A 16,727-nucleotide genomic window follows, 5' to 3' on the forward strand; every position below is an offset into this window, starting at 1 on the left:
CACCGTGTGATGCCATGTCTCTCGAAGCCTGTCAGCACTTTAAACGCGATAGAAAATCTAAGATTGAGGTTTATTGACGAGGAACCATTTAACCACCCGTGCGTACCTTGAGTTCTTGGTCCAGTTTCTCCAGGCTGCTCTGGGAGCCGATCTTCTTCTTGGGGCTCTCATGTCCGGACACGTCGCTGTAAAACACGCTGGCTCCCACTATCGATCCCCCGTCTCTGGTTTTCCCTCCGGAGAGGTTCACACCGGCTGCACACCACAACTGAAGATCAACAAACACACTGGCGTCAACGACTAAGAATCCCACGGTCGTCAGGAGAAGTGCAGCACGTTGAGAGTGAAGCACCTTCATAGAAGCATCTTTTTCATCCAGAGGTCTGAGGAAGACGGGAACGGGCAGGTTCTTCGCCTTACTCTCCGACTGACCGCCGTTAGCCTGAAACATAGTAAACAGCAGCTGGTTACAGGTCCAGAGAGTGAGCAGGCTGAGCTCCGAGGGTCTTCTGTAGTCTCACTTTGTATTTCTTGGGCAGGCTCCAGCCATACGCCTGCACCCGACCGTCCTCCTTCTGTACGTGAGCTTTGACCTGCTGGTACTGAGCCCTCTTCTGCTGCCGCCGGGACACCACATTATCAGCAGCCGCTCTGTGGAAGCAGAGTCAAGCTGCTTTAATTCCCGATCTTGATAGAAGTTAAATGATTATTGTTGAAAGAAATTCAAAATTTGCACTATTTTTTTTAGAGTTTAGCCTTTGAAGCTGCAGTGGACACTGATCACCCGACCTCAGTGAGGTCTTATGTACATCTCATATCCATGAACAATTACAGCTTATTCTGATACACTGTTCTGTATTTGGTCATTTAGGGTGTATACTGCACATTTCAGTGATCTGCACATTGTCAGTGTACACGGTGGGACAGATCTGAATCTAGAAACCTGAACCTGATGAGGAGCGTTGTGAGTTTTGAACTTGTGGAACATTCGCCACAATAATCATTATTTTCAGACCTTGCAGATATCAACAGAAAACGTTTTCATTCCAAGGTCCACATGTTAATCTACATATCATATTTGAACTGGTTCCTTGTGGGATGGTTTCTTGGAGCCCTGGACTGTGTTTCTCGAGGCTGCAGCAGAGGGAGGACTCACTCCTCATTGAGGAAGTCGAACGCTTTGCTCTTGTCGCTGGGCAGCTGCTGCAGCGTGCTGCTCTTCTTCTTCACGGACGGCTGGATGTGGGAGGTGGGCGCGTTGTACTTGACGTTCACCGGGGCCTCCGCCGCCGGCTTCTTGGCCGCGCCGCCCGACGAGCTGAACAGACGGCTGAAACTGGAGGTGTAAGGGTGGGGAAGTGGAGGGGGGAAAGAGAAGGAGCACACAGACAGAACGTATAGAGGGGTGGACACAAGCGGGAGCTCCAGCAGCAGAGGAAGGGCTCAACATTGAGGGGGGGTTCCCATGCCAGCACACCATGCTACCCTTCATATTCCCACCAAGAAATGTCTAGAAAGCCGGGAGTGCAGGGTTAATTCTGAGCACCGACTAGACCATTAGTCAACAACACAGAACCAAACAAGTCTGGACAGAGATCACCTCATTTCTCCTCAACACTCTCATCTATCTGCAATCTAGTGATAAATAAGCTGTGATGAGTTCCCTGCCTGTCTTCCCCCCCCTCCCCCCACCCCACACACACACCTCCTGCAAACACACACAACATCAGGCAGAATGTGGAGGGACGCACAGAAAACAAGGCACACATGGTAGAGACGTCAGTTTCTCTCATGAGACCTGCCACCAGAAGAAAAGTCCAAACCAAAAACTCCTTCCTCAACACAGGAGAGCCGCGATAAAGAGAAGAAGCCACGACAGGTTTGACCTTTCTTTAACTCCTAATGAAGGAGATAAAGAATGTTTTAAGACCAGAGAGCGGCTCTCCTCTGTTAGGACAGCGGGTCAGTTAAGATTTACCTACATCCTGGAGAAATCAACAACATGGAATACAAGAGAAACACGGGACATGTGAATCACTCTGCACTGTGATGATGATGATTGTTGGTACTGTGAAGAAAAGGCCGAGAAGAAAAGAGGAGCTCACAACTGCCAGAGGCTGGACTTCTTCTTCTCCGGGAGAGACGGGTTCTCCTTCGAAGCTCTGGAAGGAATCAAAAAGAAGTGTTTTGATAGTGACTGTTTTGATACTCTGCTACTGTGCATGTGCACCACAGCAGTAGGAAATAGTTCTTCTGCACATGTGTGAGTAGATTGACCATAATCAATAATAAGGATCATGCAGCTTTTTCTATCTTGTGCCTTCTCACCGGATCATCTCCGTCCATCTGACGGCCTCCTGCAGCTCCATCAGTCTCTCCTTGTACTGGTTCCTCTCCATCAGGACTCGGGCCATCTCCACCCGGGTGAAGCGCTTCCTCTGGGCCGTGGGCACGTCGCTCTGCAAACAGCATCCAACATCACCCAGCTGAATTTTTAACATCCCAGGAACACAAAGCTGTGATCCTACACACAAATGAGCATATAGCCTCTAAAAATCAACCGAGCAGGCTGGGAGTAACAGGAAAGACCATAAACTACAAGCATGAAGGACTCACGTCATCCTCGTTGTCATTCTTCACCTTCTGTTTGGCTTCCTCTAGCTCGACTCGGACTCTGTAACGGAGAACACGTCTGTCACGAGCCTGTCACACATGTCTGCACCGTGTGGATGAACCACTGTGAAGCCGACTCACTTCTTCAGCTCTTCTTCCAGATCTTTATTCTTCTCCTCCAGTTTGGTTTTGGCCTGGGTGACGGCGTCCAGCTCCCCTCGCAGAACCTCCCTCTCACACGACAGCTCGTCCACCTGTGCGATCAGGTCATTCTTCACCACGTTCAAAGCATTTCTGAAAACAAGAGGCACGCATTGAGCCGTGTCATACCAGCAACCATCACAGGGTGGCAGTATCGGCATGTTTCTCTCGAACACAGCATCATTGGCATTTTAGATTGAATATATGCATGAATATTGTTTACTTAATGTTGATATTCCATTGGAAATAGATGATACTAACTTGGTTTCCAACAGCTGAGTGTTCTCATGAATCAGGTGCTCAACTTCCCGGCCCATACCTGAAAACATCACATATATCGTACTTGTGAAATAACTTTGGACATCTACAGTATCTACCATCTTATGTCTAAACCCAGCCTTACCTAGAAAGTTGTTGTCTGTGAGTTGTGCAAAAAAAGAAACCACAAAAAAGCTTTATGAGACGATATAAAAAGCTTTTCTGGTGTGAATCCTGATGGTCTACAGCGGTGGCTCTAAATGTGGGGCTTGGGGACCAAGTTAGGTTGCTAGAGATCAACAGGAGGATGAAGACCTTTGTCTTTCAAAGTGGGACATTTCGACAAAGCCACAACTTTTTGAAAATGCCCCGACTCCATGTAAACAGGGAAAATAGAACTTTTCTGAAACTATACCACTCCGTAGAAATCGGGGGGGCGGGGGGGGCTTTGCTTGTTCTGATGTTGTCAATATATTGATTTAGTTTTTTTAAAAAAGCACCTAAGGTGACACTTTCTACAATCCAGAACAGCTAAATAGCAAACAACTTTTTTTCCGGAAGTTCCTCTTTTTGGTGGGGGTGGGAGTTTCCATCAGGGTTTGGCTCGGGTTGGGAACAATCGATCTAAAGCAGAGGTGTCAAACATACAGCCCACTGGCCAGAGACAGACTGCTAGGTGGTCTAATCAGGCTCCAGGGATAACAGGGTGCAAGTGTGACCCTTCAATAAAAGTAAACGATATGGGCTGTATGCGACACCTGAACTAGAATAAGTTAAGACACTCCTGGTTTCTAGTACTTCAGACAGAAGCAGCAGTACTCTACAGCCAAAGACAAGGAGTTGATACACACCAGAAAAATCGTCTGTGAGGATGATTTAAAAAAAAAAAAAAAAGAGGCCAGACGAGACAACAAGGTAAAACTGGTTGTACAATCAAACACTGTCTAAAGCATGAGAGGCGCGTTGGAGCGACGTCTTCCTACCCAGCAGGTCGGCTCCTTCGTCCATGTCTCCGATCAGGTCGTTTCCTGCAGACGAGAGCTCCTCGAACAGAGAGTCCGTGTTACGGTTGAACACCAAGTTCTCGATGCCGCCTTTACTCGGTGTACTGTGTGGAGGACATCAAAAACAGATACTTTAGTTCACACAATGCCAGAAACTGAAGTCGTCAGCAGAGATTACTTTTAGCATCGCTTTAGTTCTCAAACTCACCTTAAGTCAGTGCAAAGCTTAAAAGACCCAATATCTCTCTCATTTTCCAAAATTTCTCAGGGACTAAATAGTTAATGGCAGCCCTGAATCTGTCCTTTACCTTGTTCCCTGGCAGCTCTCGAGGTCCATGTCCAGTTCTGGAGTGGACTCAATGATGGCCAGAACCTCAGACTTCTGCAGGTCGTCTGCTCCGTCTACTGACAGCAGAAGAGACGTGAGAAACGCAACTAATTGCACTGTGTGATGTGTACACACAGCCGGAACGGCAGTACTGACCGTCACTTCTGATGGGTGTGCCTGCAGACGGCTGTCCTGCCCGCACGGCTGCCAGGTCTTTACTGCTCTCTGGTTTCCCGCCGTTGGAGTCCAGATTCTTGTTGAGTCCGCCTGAAGCGTTGTGCTCCTTCGGGGGGGCGTCCGCAGCCTCCATGGCCACATCGGAGGTGGTGGTCGACGGTGACGCGGTAGAGACGGACCTGGAGGAGGGACTCGTGCCTGAGGATGCTGCATCGTGAGCCGACGGCAGCGAGGTGCTACCGTACGCCGACGACGAGCTGTTAGATTTGGAGGATCCGTCCTGAGTGAAGCCTGAAGAGTTGGATCTGGACTCTCCGTCTTGTGAGGAAGCGGGGGCTCCGCTTTTGGACGGCGTGCCGGATTTGGAGCCGCCGCGGTTCACGTTGGATAACTCATCCTTATGGTGGAGGGAGAGAAGAAAACGGTAAAAGTGAGGCCAAGTTTACACGTCAACAAATTCAAGTGAAAACGCGTCATTTCTGCATTTTCATTTCAGAATAGTTTTACATGGCAATGTTTTAAAAACAATGTCTGTTTACACCCAAACATTGTGAACGATGTAGTGAGCATGCCTGGACATGAGTTGGTGCTGTTGGTTGTTTTTGTAATGAAACCACACACACACACACACACACACACACACACACACACACACACGTGCAGAGAACAATACGCTCTTAACATTAGTGAGGACGAGTACACCTACATTCCTAGAGACAGACGACGACGTTGGACTGCTATTAAAGTGACTCAACTGTAAAACTACCAAGTTCCAAGAAAATATGGTGTGGGAGTCATCTTGCTTTGGAGTACATCTCTCATTGTTGTAATTGCAGATCTGTTTAATATGGCCGTGGAGTCAGAGCATTTTCAAAAAGTTCCGCTTTGCAACCTTGGCCAATCTGATCTACGAAGTGGGCGAGGCTTCTTTCTGATTGGCTAACAACATTGCGTGAATGTACTTCAGCAAGTCGTCTGCGATATTCATAGAGCACTTGTGGATGTTACGATGATAAACTTAAAATATACAGAACACGTTTTCCTTTTCGATTTCAATGTCACGAGGCCCTGATAGCAGTTTTTCCACATTTGCTCATCAGAAGCAAAGATTCACAGAATAATTCAATCATGCTTTTATATCCCACACAGCAAGTCTTGCAAATTCCAGGTTAGTGTTTTGAATCTCCACTCCACAGGAAACAAGCTCTACCTGATACTCAACAGCATCTTGATCGGGGAAATTCTCCAGTGAAGTTTCTCGTTTGATTGGGAAAAACAGCTCCTCAAACTGAGGATATTAAACAGTGCAAAAGTTCAGCAGAAGATTAATCAGTGATCTATTCTGCATGTTAGAGCTTCTTGAAGGAAACAGATTTTATGGACTAACGATAGAAAGCAACATTTAAACAGCGGAGACAAACCACCCACATGCTACGGTACAACAACTGTTATCGACAATGCTTTGGCTAATGCTAAAGCTAACAGCTAACACAGGAAGAACACCAGAGAGACAGCAGCTTTACGGGTTTTCAAAGAAACTTCAGTAATTGTAACTGCAATATCAGTTTTAGTTACTGCCAGAAGTAGGGGTCTTTCAATCATTTATTATGTCGGGGGTATCAAACATTTCAACACGATTTCATCTCGAGTGGCCCGGACTGGTAAAAAAGTGCAATAATGACTTCTAAATGTAAACTTTTAAGTTTCTTTTTTGTTGCGGCGCAGAGTATATGTGATGAGAATGTTGATATTTTTACAAAACCAAACAATAACTCCTGAAAATGACTCCAATCTCAACAAAAAAGCCAATTTTACTGATACTTTCTGGTGTGAAAAACAATGAAATGTCCAAAAAACTTGCAGAATGCTGCATTATGGGTGTTTTAACAAACTCACCCTGACAGCATGACTTTGAAGCTAATGATAGTGTTCAGGCTTTCATGACTGCAGGACAGATATCTCAGCTCGGGTTTTACTGTTGTATTGTGTTCTGTCTGTATTGTGCTCTTCTAAGATAATAAAGAAATATTCATCAGGCTAATGTTAATATTGCTTTCAGTCAGACGTCTTGAAATTCAGGAGAACAGAGTTAGTTCATCTACTAAACAGGAGTCATAGAAATAATTGTGCTGCTGATTTAATAATGATAACCAGACACTAACATGTTATTCCCAGTACTAGTGGGGAGGCAAATAGACACTGAACTGGTTCTTACAGTAACCGTCTGAGCAGCATATCGTGGCATCCAGACTCTGCAGCCCTGTATTGTGTTGATGTGCGGCCGTGGTCCTATTAATAGCACGGCGCGGCTGATGGAGAACAATCAATCAGGACAAGTGCAAAGCATCAACGCAAATCCCTCAATCACCTTGGAAAAATACACGACGGGTGAATAAACCCAGAGGAGATTCTCTTCAAACTGCTGTCAGATGAAACTTCTCTCCCCCTCCACTGATGGGAGGATTGACTTTCTCCCTGCCTGTTCACACACTTGAGTCACTCGGCTATTGCTATAGTGGTCCGGTGGACAGCCAATCAGAGGGCACAAGACAGCAAGTTTAATTCCAACCCAATGAAAATCAGGCCTGCAACATGGTGAGAGGACTGGGATCATTACCCGGAAATCTTCTGTCAACGTCAAGTCGGAGGACAAAGCACAAAGACGCTGCTGTCCTGGAGGTAACAACAGTGTGGAACAGCTGCGTCAAACATGAGGCCTGCGGGCTGTAAGCTTAGCGAATATTAACTACTTCCCCACACACTCACTGCCTCTCATCTGACCTCGTCCGAGTGTAATTACTGCTAATGAATGCTTATGAGACGGTCGTTAATATTCACGATGGAGCCTGGCTGGAAGTCGTGGTCTCCAACAGCAACAATGTGAAAGCACTGAGTCCGTTTCATCCTTCCCCTGAGGTTAACGGCAGGCCCCCGAATGGCACCACTTCCCCGGCCTCCTGGGCTCCGAGCCACGACGGCTCACACACAAACAGCGGCCCGCAAGCTGCTAAACATTCTGCGCACACCGAACAATCCCTTTTTTCTCTCAATGGAAATGCACTCCGTCTTTGGTGTTCACTGGCACGGTCTCTTAGCGTTTTGTTTCCACAACCTTCCTCCTCTTTTTGGGAGGTGATGTCACCAGCCTGATCCGTGGGAAGCTTGCTAACCCTACACTTTATAGCCGCTGATATTGAGAGAAGTCTTTTCTTTTCAGCTCAGTCGGGCTTTTGGGAAGGACGCTGCGTAATACCTTGAGGCTGGCGTTGGAGCGCGGGTGGCTCAGGTTGTTGAATCTCCACGGTTCTGACGGGGTGTCCACAGGCTCCCTCTGGACATCGGGGGTCATACTCTCAGTGGCAGGAAGGTGGAATATCCCCATGGAGATGGGACGCTCCTTCCTAGAGACAGAGAGAAACAACGTGATGGATGACTCAAAGGTTATAAAAGCTTGTTTGAAGAAAAGTACCCACTGCTTTTTATAGTTTCCACAAAGTTGCGTTTTTAGTGACTCTGAGCACCGTTGTTGTGTAAACAGAGCCCAGAAACACAACAAAAGTTTTCCGTTTTCACTTTTAAAACTGTGTAAACAGGGCCTGAGCAGCTTCAGGCTCATGATGCTGAGAGCAAATGTAATAAAAGAAACAGGCATTTCAAAACATATTGCATTCACACAAAAGAAGAATGACCCAAAACCCAATCAAGACCATCTTTAGCGAGTGAACATAAGTAAATAATAAAAGACACTTTCTCTACCAAAACCAGGGACAGGTGAACCTGTGAGGTCACAGAAACTGCTAAAAGTCAGAGTTTAATCTTTAAATGACGGTGAAGTGAACGTGAGTGAAGGACGATGCAAAAACAACTTGCTTCCGAGAGTGTCTTGGCTGCTCGGACAACGTGCTTTCTGACCTTAACTTTGTTAATTCACTGGTTAAAGGAAAAGAGCCTGCAGATCTAAGTACATTCCCTCGTGGCGTTTCAGAGAAGCCGAGCTCAGGAGAGTTGGACGAACGTCCGTGACAACTGTGAACGTGACCTCTGGCTTTGAACGCCTAATCAGTTCAGTTGAGTCTACTTGAATGTTCACAGTGTCATCAAGGACAATCCCATTGGATATTGCTGACACACAGCTTTCACTGGACAACAAAAACAAGGACATTTAACTTTTACCCACCAAACTTTTATTTAGTCTGTGTGATCAGGGGTTCAAGTTGAAGAAACCTTCTGAGAATGCATCTTTACTGATTCTAGAACAAAAGGATAAATATAGGCTTTTACCAATGTTAAATGATGACAAGTTAAGGCGTCTCTAATATTTACCTTTAGGAGATTTTAACAAATGCTACTAATTTCTTGAGAATCCATTGTGTAGTTCTCGAGACACATATATAGAGCATATATGTGCATATCGGTTAAACCTTCCCTGGTGGGTCAAATTTGATATTTCATTGGATTAATCTACCAAACATCAACTCTCATGTGGTCAATTCTATAGTTATAATGTGTCTATCCATCTAATTCCTGTCGTAGTGCCTCCAGAAGCCACACAACAAGTGATATGGTTCAAGAGCATGTGATTTATGGTGTGAAATAAAGAGTGCAGTCCACTGGACTCTACTAGAATAAAGCATGCTGGGCATGTTCTCATTAATCTGAATGCCTTTGCACTGTGGTGGAGTTACTATAGACGCGGTGACCGCAGGGGAAACACACTCCAGCACAACCACGTAAGTCTGTAAGCATTTCTTTTTCGGCTGTTAAATTCATTTGGTATTACTCGATCTGCTTTCAGTGCAGCGAGAGCGTAATGTAATTAGACAAAAACGAATTGTGTGACAAGCAGAGACGCATCAGGGCAGAGACATCCGAGGCACGACGGACCTCACAGAGTAGCTCTATAGATAAAACCCATGGAAGACCAGGTGGAAAATGTACATGTAGCTCTAGGGTTCATTCGGTTTAAAACAAGAGTAGCAGTATCCATTGTAAGTAATCACCTCCGACTTCAAGGAGTCACAGCCAGAGCTCATATGTTTCAATGGAGCATGCCCATTGAAATCAGTACAAAGCTGTTATCTATGGAGCCCTGAGGCCCCGTTTACATCACAATATTTCAAGTTCAAGTCCAGAACTGTTTACTACGGCTGTGGCGCACATGCACAGTAGCACCGTTTCAGAAAGGTTTTGTTTACACCCGATTCCACAGAGATGAAGTCGGAGCGTTTTCGAAAAGTTCCATCTTGGGAGCCATTATCAAAAAGTGGCGCTTTCAGCAGCTCTGAGCACTTTTGTTGTTTAAACAAACACCAAGAACACTACAAAAGTTTTATGTTTTCACTTGAAAATGTTTTTGTGTAAATGGGGCCTGATAGATCAATTCACCAAAGACAAAGTGTAAAAAAAACCCAACATGTCTGTCTCCTTTGATAAGAAATAAAATGTATAAGAGCAGCTTTCTGCCGCTGTGAACATCAGGAATGAGAAACGCTTCACCGACTGAACGACACAACAATAGCTGATGTGGGGATTTACAGTAGCAGAGCAAGAAACAATGGACACTCCACCGTATTGAGAGGTCACATGTGGGCCACCGATGGTGCAGCTTTTTGTCGACTGAACCAGCGAGGGGAACAAACTCCGGCTGTATTTAGTCATAAACTGCCTGAGATGATGCAGTGTGGATGTGACGACCATCACCTGTAGCCCTCTTGACCTACTTTCAGCAGCCTGACAGATACACACCCACATGGCAGCGGCGGTGCCGCTGCCTGGCTACGAGTTGATATTTGAATCTACAGCAGAACACACAAGACGGGCTGTACCTGCAGGGTCGGGGTAAGGAGGGTAAGGAAGGCAGGGCAGGTAAGCCCCCGGTGGACACGGAGTAGTGGACCAGCAGCAGCACTGACAGAGACACCAGCACGGCCGAGTTGATGACAACCGCTCCCCCGACGAAGCCGAAAACAAACAGCAGCATACACCCGGGGCTCATGGCCCCCCCAGATTGTCACCCAGCCCTTCACCGAGGGAGGGGGGGGTCACTGGTGCACCAGAGTGACTCTGCTGGTTTGGCCGGACCGCTGCATATGCACTGGCAGCAGAGGTCAGAGAGACTGATTACAGCAGAGTGCGCAACAATAATAGTAATCCCTCAACTCTCCTTTCTCCAGGAAGTGATGCTGCTCTTCTTCCTCCTCCAGGAGGTGATTCTGCTCTCCTCCTTCCTCCAGGTGATTCTGTTCCTCTTCCTCCTCCAGGTGATTTTGTTCCTCTTCCTCCTCCAGGAGGTGATTCTGCTCTCCTTGCTCCTACACTCTTCCTCTCCTCTGCCAAGATGCGACACAGCTGCTGCTGTGCAGTCTAGAACACTCCGACGCTCTCCCTCTTTCCCTCTCTCCCTCTCTCGTTGCGATAGCTCCCACCACCCCTCTCCGCTTCCCCTCCCTCCCGCCCCCACGCTCTCTTTTGGATGCTGAGGCAGCTTGTTCCATATGCCCCTTCACAGGCTGCAGCTTATTGGCTGCGGAATGAGGAGACTGATCCGTGTGTATGGGTGTGTGAGAGAGAGAGAGAGAGAGAGAACGAGAGAGAGAATGTGTCAAACAAAGAGAATGTGAGTGTGTAGGTGAGTGAGAGACAACATAAATGTGAAAAGAGAGCGAGTGTGTGTGTAATATAGAAAGCAGTAAGTTTGTGACAAAGAGTAAGTGTGAAAGCCAAAGTGAGTGAATGAGTGAAAGTGAGTTTGTGAGAGAAGGTGAGGTTCCATATATATTTAACTTCTGTATCAGAAAATACAGAAAATACCATTTGTGGCCACTAGACGTCACCATATGACATGAGAAAGTTGCTCAAGGATCTAAAAACCTCCATTAACAAATAATTTGACCTCCCGAGCAAGAAAAATGTTGCCAAAGACAAAAATCTACAGCAGAATTTAAAGTAACAATGATAAAATGTTGATTAGGAAAAAGAAAGAGTTCAGAGTGTGAGAGAATTATGTGGGACAACCGATGGAATTTAGCATTGTGCCAAATCTGGCACATTTACAGTGACCTCATGAAGAGATGGCCTGTTCATTAATATGCAATGTCCCGTCCAAATAAACTAAAATATGAAAGGAAACTTGTGAGTGACTGCAGAAAAGCAGTTATACTGAAGAAAAAAGTATATTTGTGTTCATGACTCATTCTTTTTGTCCTATTATTTGACAGATATGCCTAAAGTGCCGTTCCCACCACGTTTCCACTGAAGTTGGTTTTTCTTTCACATTTTAAATAAACATTTATTTTTTTAATGAGGTTTTTTTGTGCAACTCTCAGGTCCCTCAACTGATGCGTCACTGCAACAGCGTAATAACAGTAGTTGAATCATTTATATCTACAGCAACTCGTAAAGTAACTCCCTAAAAAAAGAGGAGGAGCTTGTAACTGCTCATAATCACAAGTTTTCATTGAATACCCGGCTCACAATGCTGAGAGCAAATGTAATGAAAGATAAAGGAGGTCAAGCATCACCGAGGTTCACAACTATAGTACTGTAATAAAATGTTACTTTTTTTCCCCAGCACCCCCGATACAACAACCCCTTTAAAAAATAATAATAATAATATTCAGCAACTTCCACAATACTAGCCAGACTTTTTTTCTAGTGGAAACAAATAATAGTATAAAGGTCAACAAGTGGCTGTAAGAAATCAAATATAGTAGTAAAAATCCTAACAGACCAGAAGGCAAAGCCTACAGCCCAATTAGATTTTTTGAAGAAATATTAAGACACTTTGAAATAATCAATCCAGACAGAACCTCTAAAGAAAAGCATGAGACACTAAAAACCTGCAGAGCGGCCGATCGTCTTTACAAACCGTCTCCGTGTGGAGCCGGGCGACGAGTGTTGCACTGAGTTTCATCAGCATGAGAATATAAATTCTACTGAAGAAGAACATCTGGAGTCACGCTGAGGATTTTCCATCTAACAGGACAAAAGAAAATGTCTTTCCATCCACGAGTGTGATTCAGGCTTGAAGTTGGGTAAAGAATCTAACCGAAGACAGCAGAAATTAAGGATGGAATTAGACCGTGGGCGTCCTCTAATCTTGATCATAATCTCTGAAAATGAGCAACAAGCCACAAAAGTCCTAATCCCGTCCAACTCCTCTCTTCTCATCAGCACTTCATGGTAAAGACCATTTCCTCCTCGTCTCTTCATCGGCCTCAGCACCAGGGACCAATGAGAAATATACATTTATTGCATTTAAAAGGGTATATTTGCATCATTATGTTATATCATCATTACCCTTGTGGTTAATTTGGTCTCAATTTTTTTTTGGACAATAAAATTATTTATCAGCAATAATTTGTGGGACGATATATCGTCCAGCAAACTTTGTCATCATCACAGGCCTAGTGTCACAGTGTGTTGCGATCGCACACACGCTTAGTGTCGTCGACGTGAGGTGAGGTTGAGAAGAGAGCCGTGTGGGGGGGGGTCTCACCGTGCTCTGATGGGTGTGGGGGTCTCCGAGGGCTCTGCTGTCACGGCTCCATGTTGGTGTTTGGTCCGCTCCAGGTGCTCCATGTAGCTGTGGATCATCTGCACAACCCAACACGCACGTTATAATTTTTCAACCAAAGACTTCTGTCATAAAATTGGTTGTGGTTGTTGAACAGGGTGCTCTGACAGTTTGCGATGTGGAGATCCGGTGCCGCTCACCTCGGTGTGTCTCTGGTGGAGAGCGTTGTACTCCTTCTTGATCTCCGCTTCCCTCTCGTCCAACCTGCTGACTGCACAGGAACAACTCAGGATTACAATCACATTTACAGATTACTGCAACAATAGTGTCCAGATATTTTCACAAACCCGCAATGAATTCATATGAAGTATGTAAGAGTACTTTAAAGCTGCAGTTACAGTTTAGGGCCAGAAGAGGGCGACCTAACATCAGGAAACCTCCAGCTGAGGGTAGACCAGGTTATTTCACAACTCCTGAGTCATGTGTGAGATCTCATGTTTCAGTCCCCCCCCCCCCCAAACACTGTGGGATGTTTCGGACTCCGCAACTCGCTCCTGATGCTTTGGGAGACTTTCTGGATGAGCTAACATTTCCCGAGTCTCTGATGAGCTGGCGGAGGCTTGACCTCAGAGAGTCAGAGTTGTTGACAGTTGTTGAACGTGAACAAGCAAATAGACTCTGTTAGTGGTGGAGATGATACTCAGAGAGCCAGAGGCCACCTCCACTATTTCTGCTGGATTTTCCAGTGAGGTTCACGAAAACTTTAAAATGATTTGCTCCGTTTAGAAATCTCTACAGAAATGCATGCTGATAAAAACTTCATGTGTTTCTAAATCTCTTGAATGTTGGACGGAGAAAAATGCAACTCAAAACTCCAAAAAACGATGCGTTTTCACTTGAAACATTATCAAAGAACCCACTCGCATTACAATCACATTGTAATCTCTCAACGCGATGAGACGACGTTAAATGTGATGCCAACCCAGTCTGGAGAGGTTTCTGCTGAGATAAACAACTTTATCTCTTATTTTCCTAATGTCGTGAATCCAGGGAAGAAATCGGGAAAAGAAACAAGGAGACGGTACCACAGAACTCAAATCAAGTCTTGGTGCACTGATATTGTGACAAAGCAGAAAAGCTAATTTAAATCCTGCGTGGTGAGTGAGGAGTGACAGCAGCTGTGAAGTGGAGGAAGCAGAAATAATAACTGTGCAGAGAAAATGATGCGATTCCTAAGCTGGTTTGGCGATGAATCAGAGCGGCCACACCCCAATGGAGTCTGTCCAGCCAGCTTTGAGTCAGTTACTACAAATACTATTCACGAGAAACTGATGAGGGACGACAATCCTACAAAAAAAAAAGGACAAACTAAAAAGAAAAAAGTAAAGAAATTGGATACAAGAAAAGGACGTTGCTTTCCCTGCATGCATGTGACTGTGCATGAAACCTCCAAACTTGCATTGATGCTCACAAAACAAGCAGCTGTGTTCTCTAGAAGTCACGTGTAGGTCGGGTTTAACCATGACCAAACTCTCCTGTTACCGCCCGAGCTGCTCCGTCTGCTCGATTACGGCTCGTTTAGCACAGTTGGCAGGCGAACGCGGCTCATCGTAAGGGAGCAATGGCTTTCATACAGGAGGGGGACGCAGACTGGAGTCCTCCAGCCACAGACTGTCACATGACCAGCAGCCCGTTGATGTGACTCCGATCTGCCTCGATCGCTCTGGGTGGGACGACATCAGGGCCAATAAGAGTGAAGATATGTACTTTATTAGTTTGAAAAGTAGTGGAGTGTTTAACTAAACGGACACCCAAAAGGAAAGTTGCCCATTTTCACTTGAAACCGTCGTGAAAACTGGGCCTGAATGATCATGATGGAGTCACAGTTGTGTGATTAACTTATTGTTTTTAATATTTAAATGACCGACAGCCCAGCCAGACGTCAGAGGCACAGAAATCTAAGAAAAATGGTCAAAAAGTGACAAAGGCAACAAACTGCAGACATGATTAAAAGAAGAAAGAAACACACACAGAAGGTGTGAATTAGAGGGCAAGAGAAAGAGCACTGTTGTCGTACAGCGCATTGCTATTGCATCAAGGCTACTTTGTATTCAAGCTAATGCTAACTGTGCAGCCCTCGTAACTGTGTCGTTACCGTCGTGGTGATTGCACTGGACTTACTCTGGTCTGCATAGTTCTTGGTTTTCAGCTCCAGCTGTCGCGTCTGAGACTCCAACGTCACCACACGGACCTGCAGGTCCTTCTTCTCGCCGTCCTGGGAGTCTTCGAAGGCGATGTACCTCTGTGGGTGGGACAAAGGTTGTTACGACGGCTGAACCGACCGCTATGACGGCATCTGGGGGGCGGGAGGGTCACGCGTGGCTCTGAGCTCCTTGATCGAAGTGGCTCGTCCACCACCTGCTCCCCATTTATGGTACAAATGTGCAGAAACAAGAGTTTCAGTTTCAGTACGGTTCTATTCATATCGCGTCGATTATAATGCAAAACTGCGATGACGTGTAGAAAGAAGATTGTATGGAGAACAAAACAAACACGAAGCACAGATCTGTTTTTAACGTCTCTAAAAATCTGTGAGAAAGAGGCAAAAGAAGACAACCAGACTGAGTTTCTGTGCGTCAAAGGAGCTACACAAGATGTCTAAACCTACAGCAGCAGAGCAAAGAAACCGGTTTAGAATTTCTTCATCTCGCTCTGTGAATAGGTCTGATCAAATCCACAGCTGACCGCCGTCGTCTCCAAAACTGAACCCTGATAAGACTTGACATGACGATGACGTGAGGACTGAATGGCGTGTTACCAGTGGAAAAAACAGCACACAATATCCGTCCCCAGGCTATTATTAAAGTCTCTCAGCACAACAGGTGTGCAGCGACAGCTTCCTCATCACAGATATGAAAAAAAAAAAATAAAACACACCAACTGTGACCGTCTCTGTGTGGGGGTGTGACTGACAGACGTAGAGTTTACGGGGTGAGAAACAGTAGATATCTGTGTTATAGCTGGTTTTCCAGCCTCCACAGAATTCGGCGTACTTCTATATGCAAACTGTCTGCAAACTCGAATCCACAAACAAACCCAATCGATTTAATGCGGCCATAAGGCAAGTTACACTCTGTTTGTCGACAGATTAGTTTTGAGGGAAGCAATGAAGTGGGAAAGACCAACAGCAGTTGGACTAAAGGAGCTCACTAAAGAGAAGTTGAGAGGCTTAATAAAAAAACACTTGAAATAATGAGAGGCAGCGTTCAGGCTACCTTGAATGTGATCAGGACCTGGCTTCTGGGCTTCTGCTTTAACAAGATTCCGGGGGACCATTTGCACTCGTCCATCTATTCTGAAGTTTCTCAGACTTTTCTTTATCCTGCAATAATATCTTTTTTTTTTTTTTTTTTTTTTTTTTTTTTAAATGTGTGTGAAAAAAATTTGGAAATGAATTTGAAAAAATGTAACAAGATTTCATTGAGTGGAACAGATGGCAAACATCAGTCAATAACAAGTCCTTGGAAATTCGCTCAGTCATTTCTCGGTAACGTGAGGTCAGAGATACCCTGAGACAAGAAAACACATTGATTCGCAGCACAACGGGAACTACGAAAATGCAACACTTGAC

At 45.4% G+C, this 16,727-nt stretch overlaps 1 protein-coding gene across 2 annotated transcripts in view; it reads right to left on the reverse strand.

The window, feature by feature from the left end:
* Nucleotides 1-16,727, reverse strand: part of spag9b (sperm associated antigen 9b) — a 30,025-nt gene that overhangs the window by 6,797 nt on the left and 6,501 nt on the right. For both annotated transcript variants that reach the window (XM_080464515.1, XM_080464514.1), the window contains exons 2-17: nucleotides 15,278-15,398; nucleotides 13,297-13,367; nucleotides 13,079-13,176; nucleotides 7,835-7,982; nucleotides 4,561-4,978; nucleotides 4,385-4,478; nucleotides 4,056-4,180; nucleotides 3,076-3,133; nucleotides 2,755-2,907; nucleotides 2,617-2,674; nucleotides 2,329-2,459; nucleotides 2,109-2,162; nucleotides 1,157-1,336; nucleotides 522-651; nucleotides 353-442; nucleotides 107-268 (exon numbers count right to left, since the gene is read on the reverse strand). In XM_080464515.1, the coding sequence (XP_080320641.1) occupies nucleotides 107-268; nucleotides 353-442; nucleotides 522-651; nucleotides 1,157-1,336; nucleotides 2,109-2,162; nucleotides 2,329-2,459; nucleotides 2,617-2,674; nucleotides 2,755-2,907; nucleotides 3,076-3,133; nucleotides 4,056-4,180; nucleotides 4,385-4,478; nucleotides 4,561-4,978; nucleotides 7,835-7,982; nucleotides 13,079-13,176; nucleotides 13,297-13,367; nucleotides 15,278-15,398 (2,091 nt within the window). The remainder of the gene's footprint in view (nucleotides 1-106; nucleotides 269-352; nucleotides 443-521; nucleotides 652-1,156; nucleotides 1,337-2,108; nucleotides 2,163-2,328; nucleotides 2,460-2,616; nucleotides 2,675-2,754; nucleotides 2,908-3,075; nucleotides 3,134-4,055; nucleotides 4,181-4,384; nucleotides 4,479-4,560; nucleotides 4,979-7,834; nucleotides 7,983-13,078; nucleotides 13,177-13,296; nucleotides 13,368-15,277; nucleotides 15,399-16,727) is intronic.

This window comes from Lipophrys pholis (assembly GCF_963383615.2).
Source record: "Lipophrys pholis genome assembly, chromosome: 1".
NCBI classification, from domain to species: Eukaryota; Metazoa; Chordata; class Actinopteri; order Blenniiformes; family Blenniidae; genus Lipophrys; species Lipophrys pholis.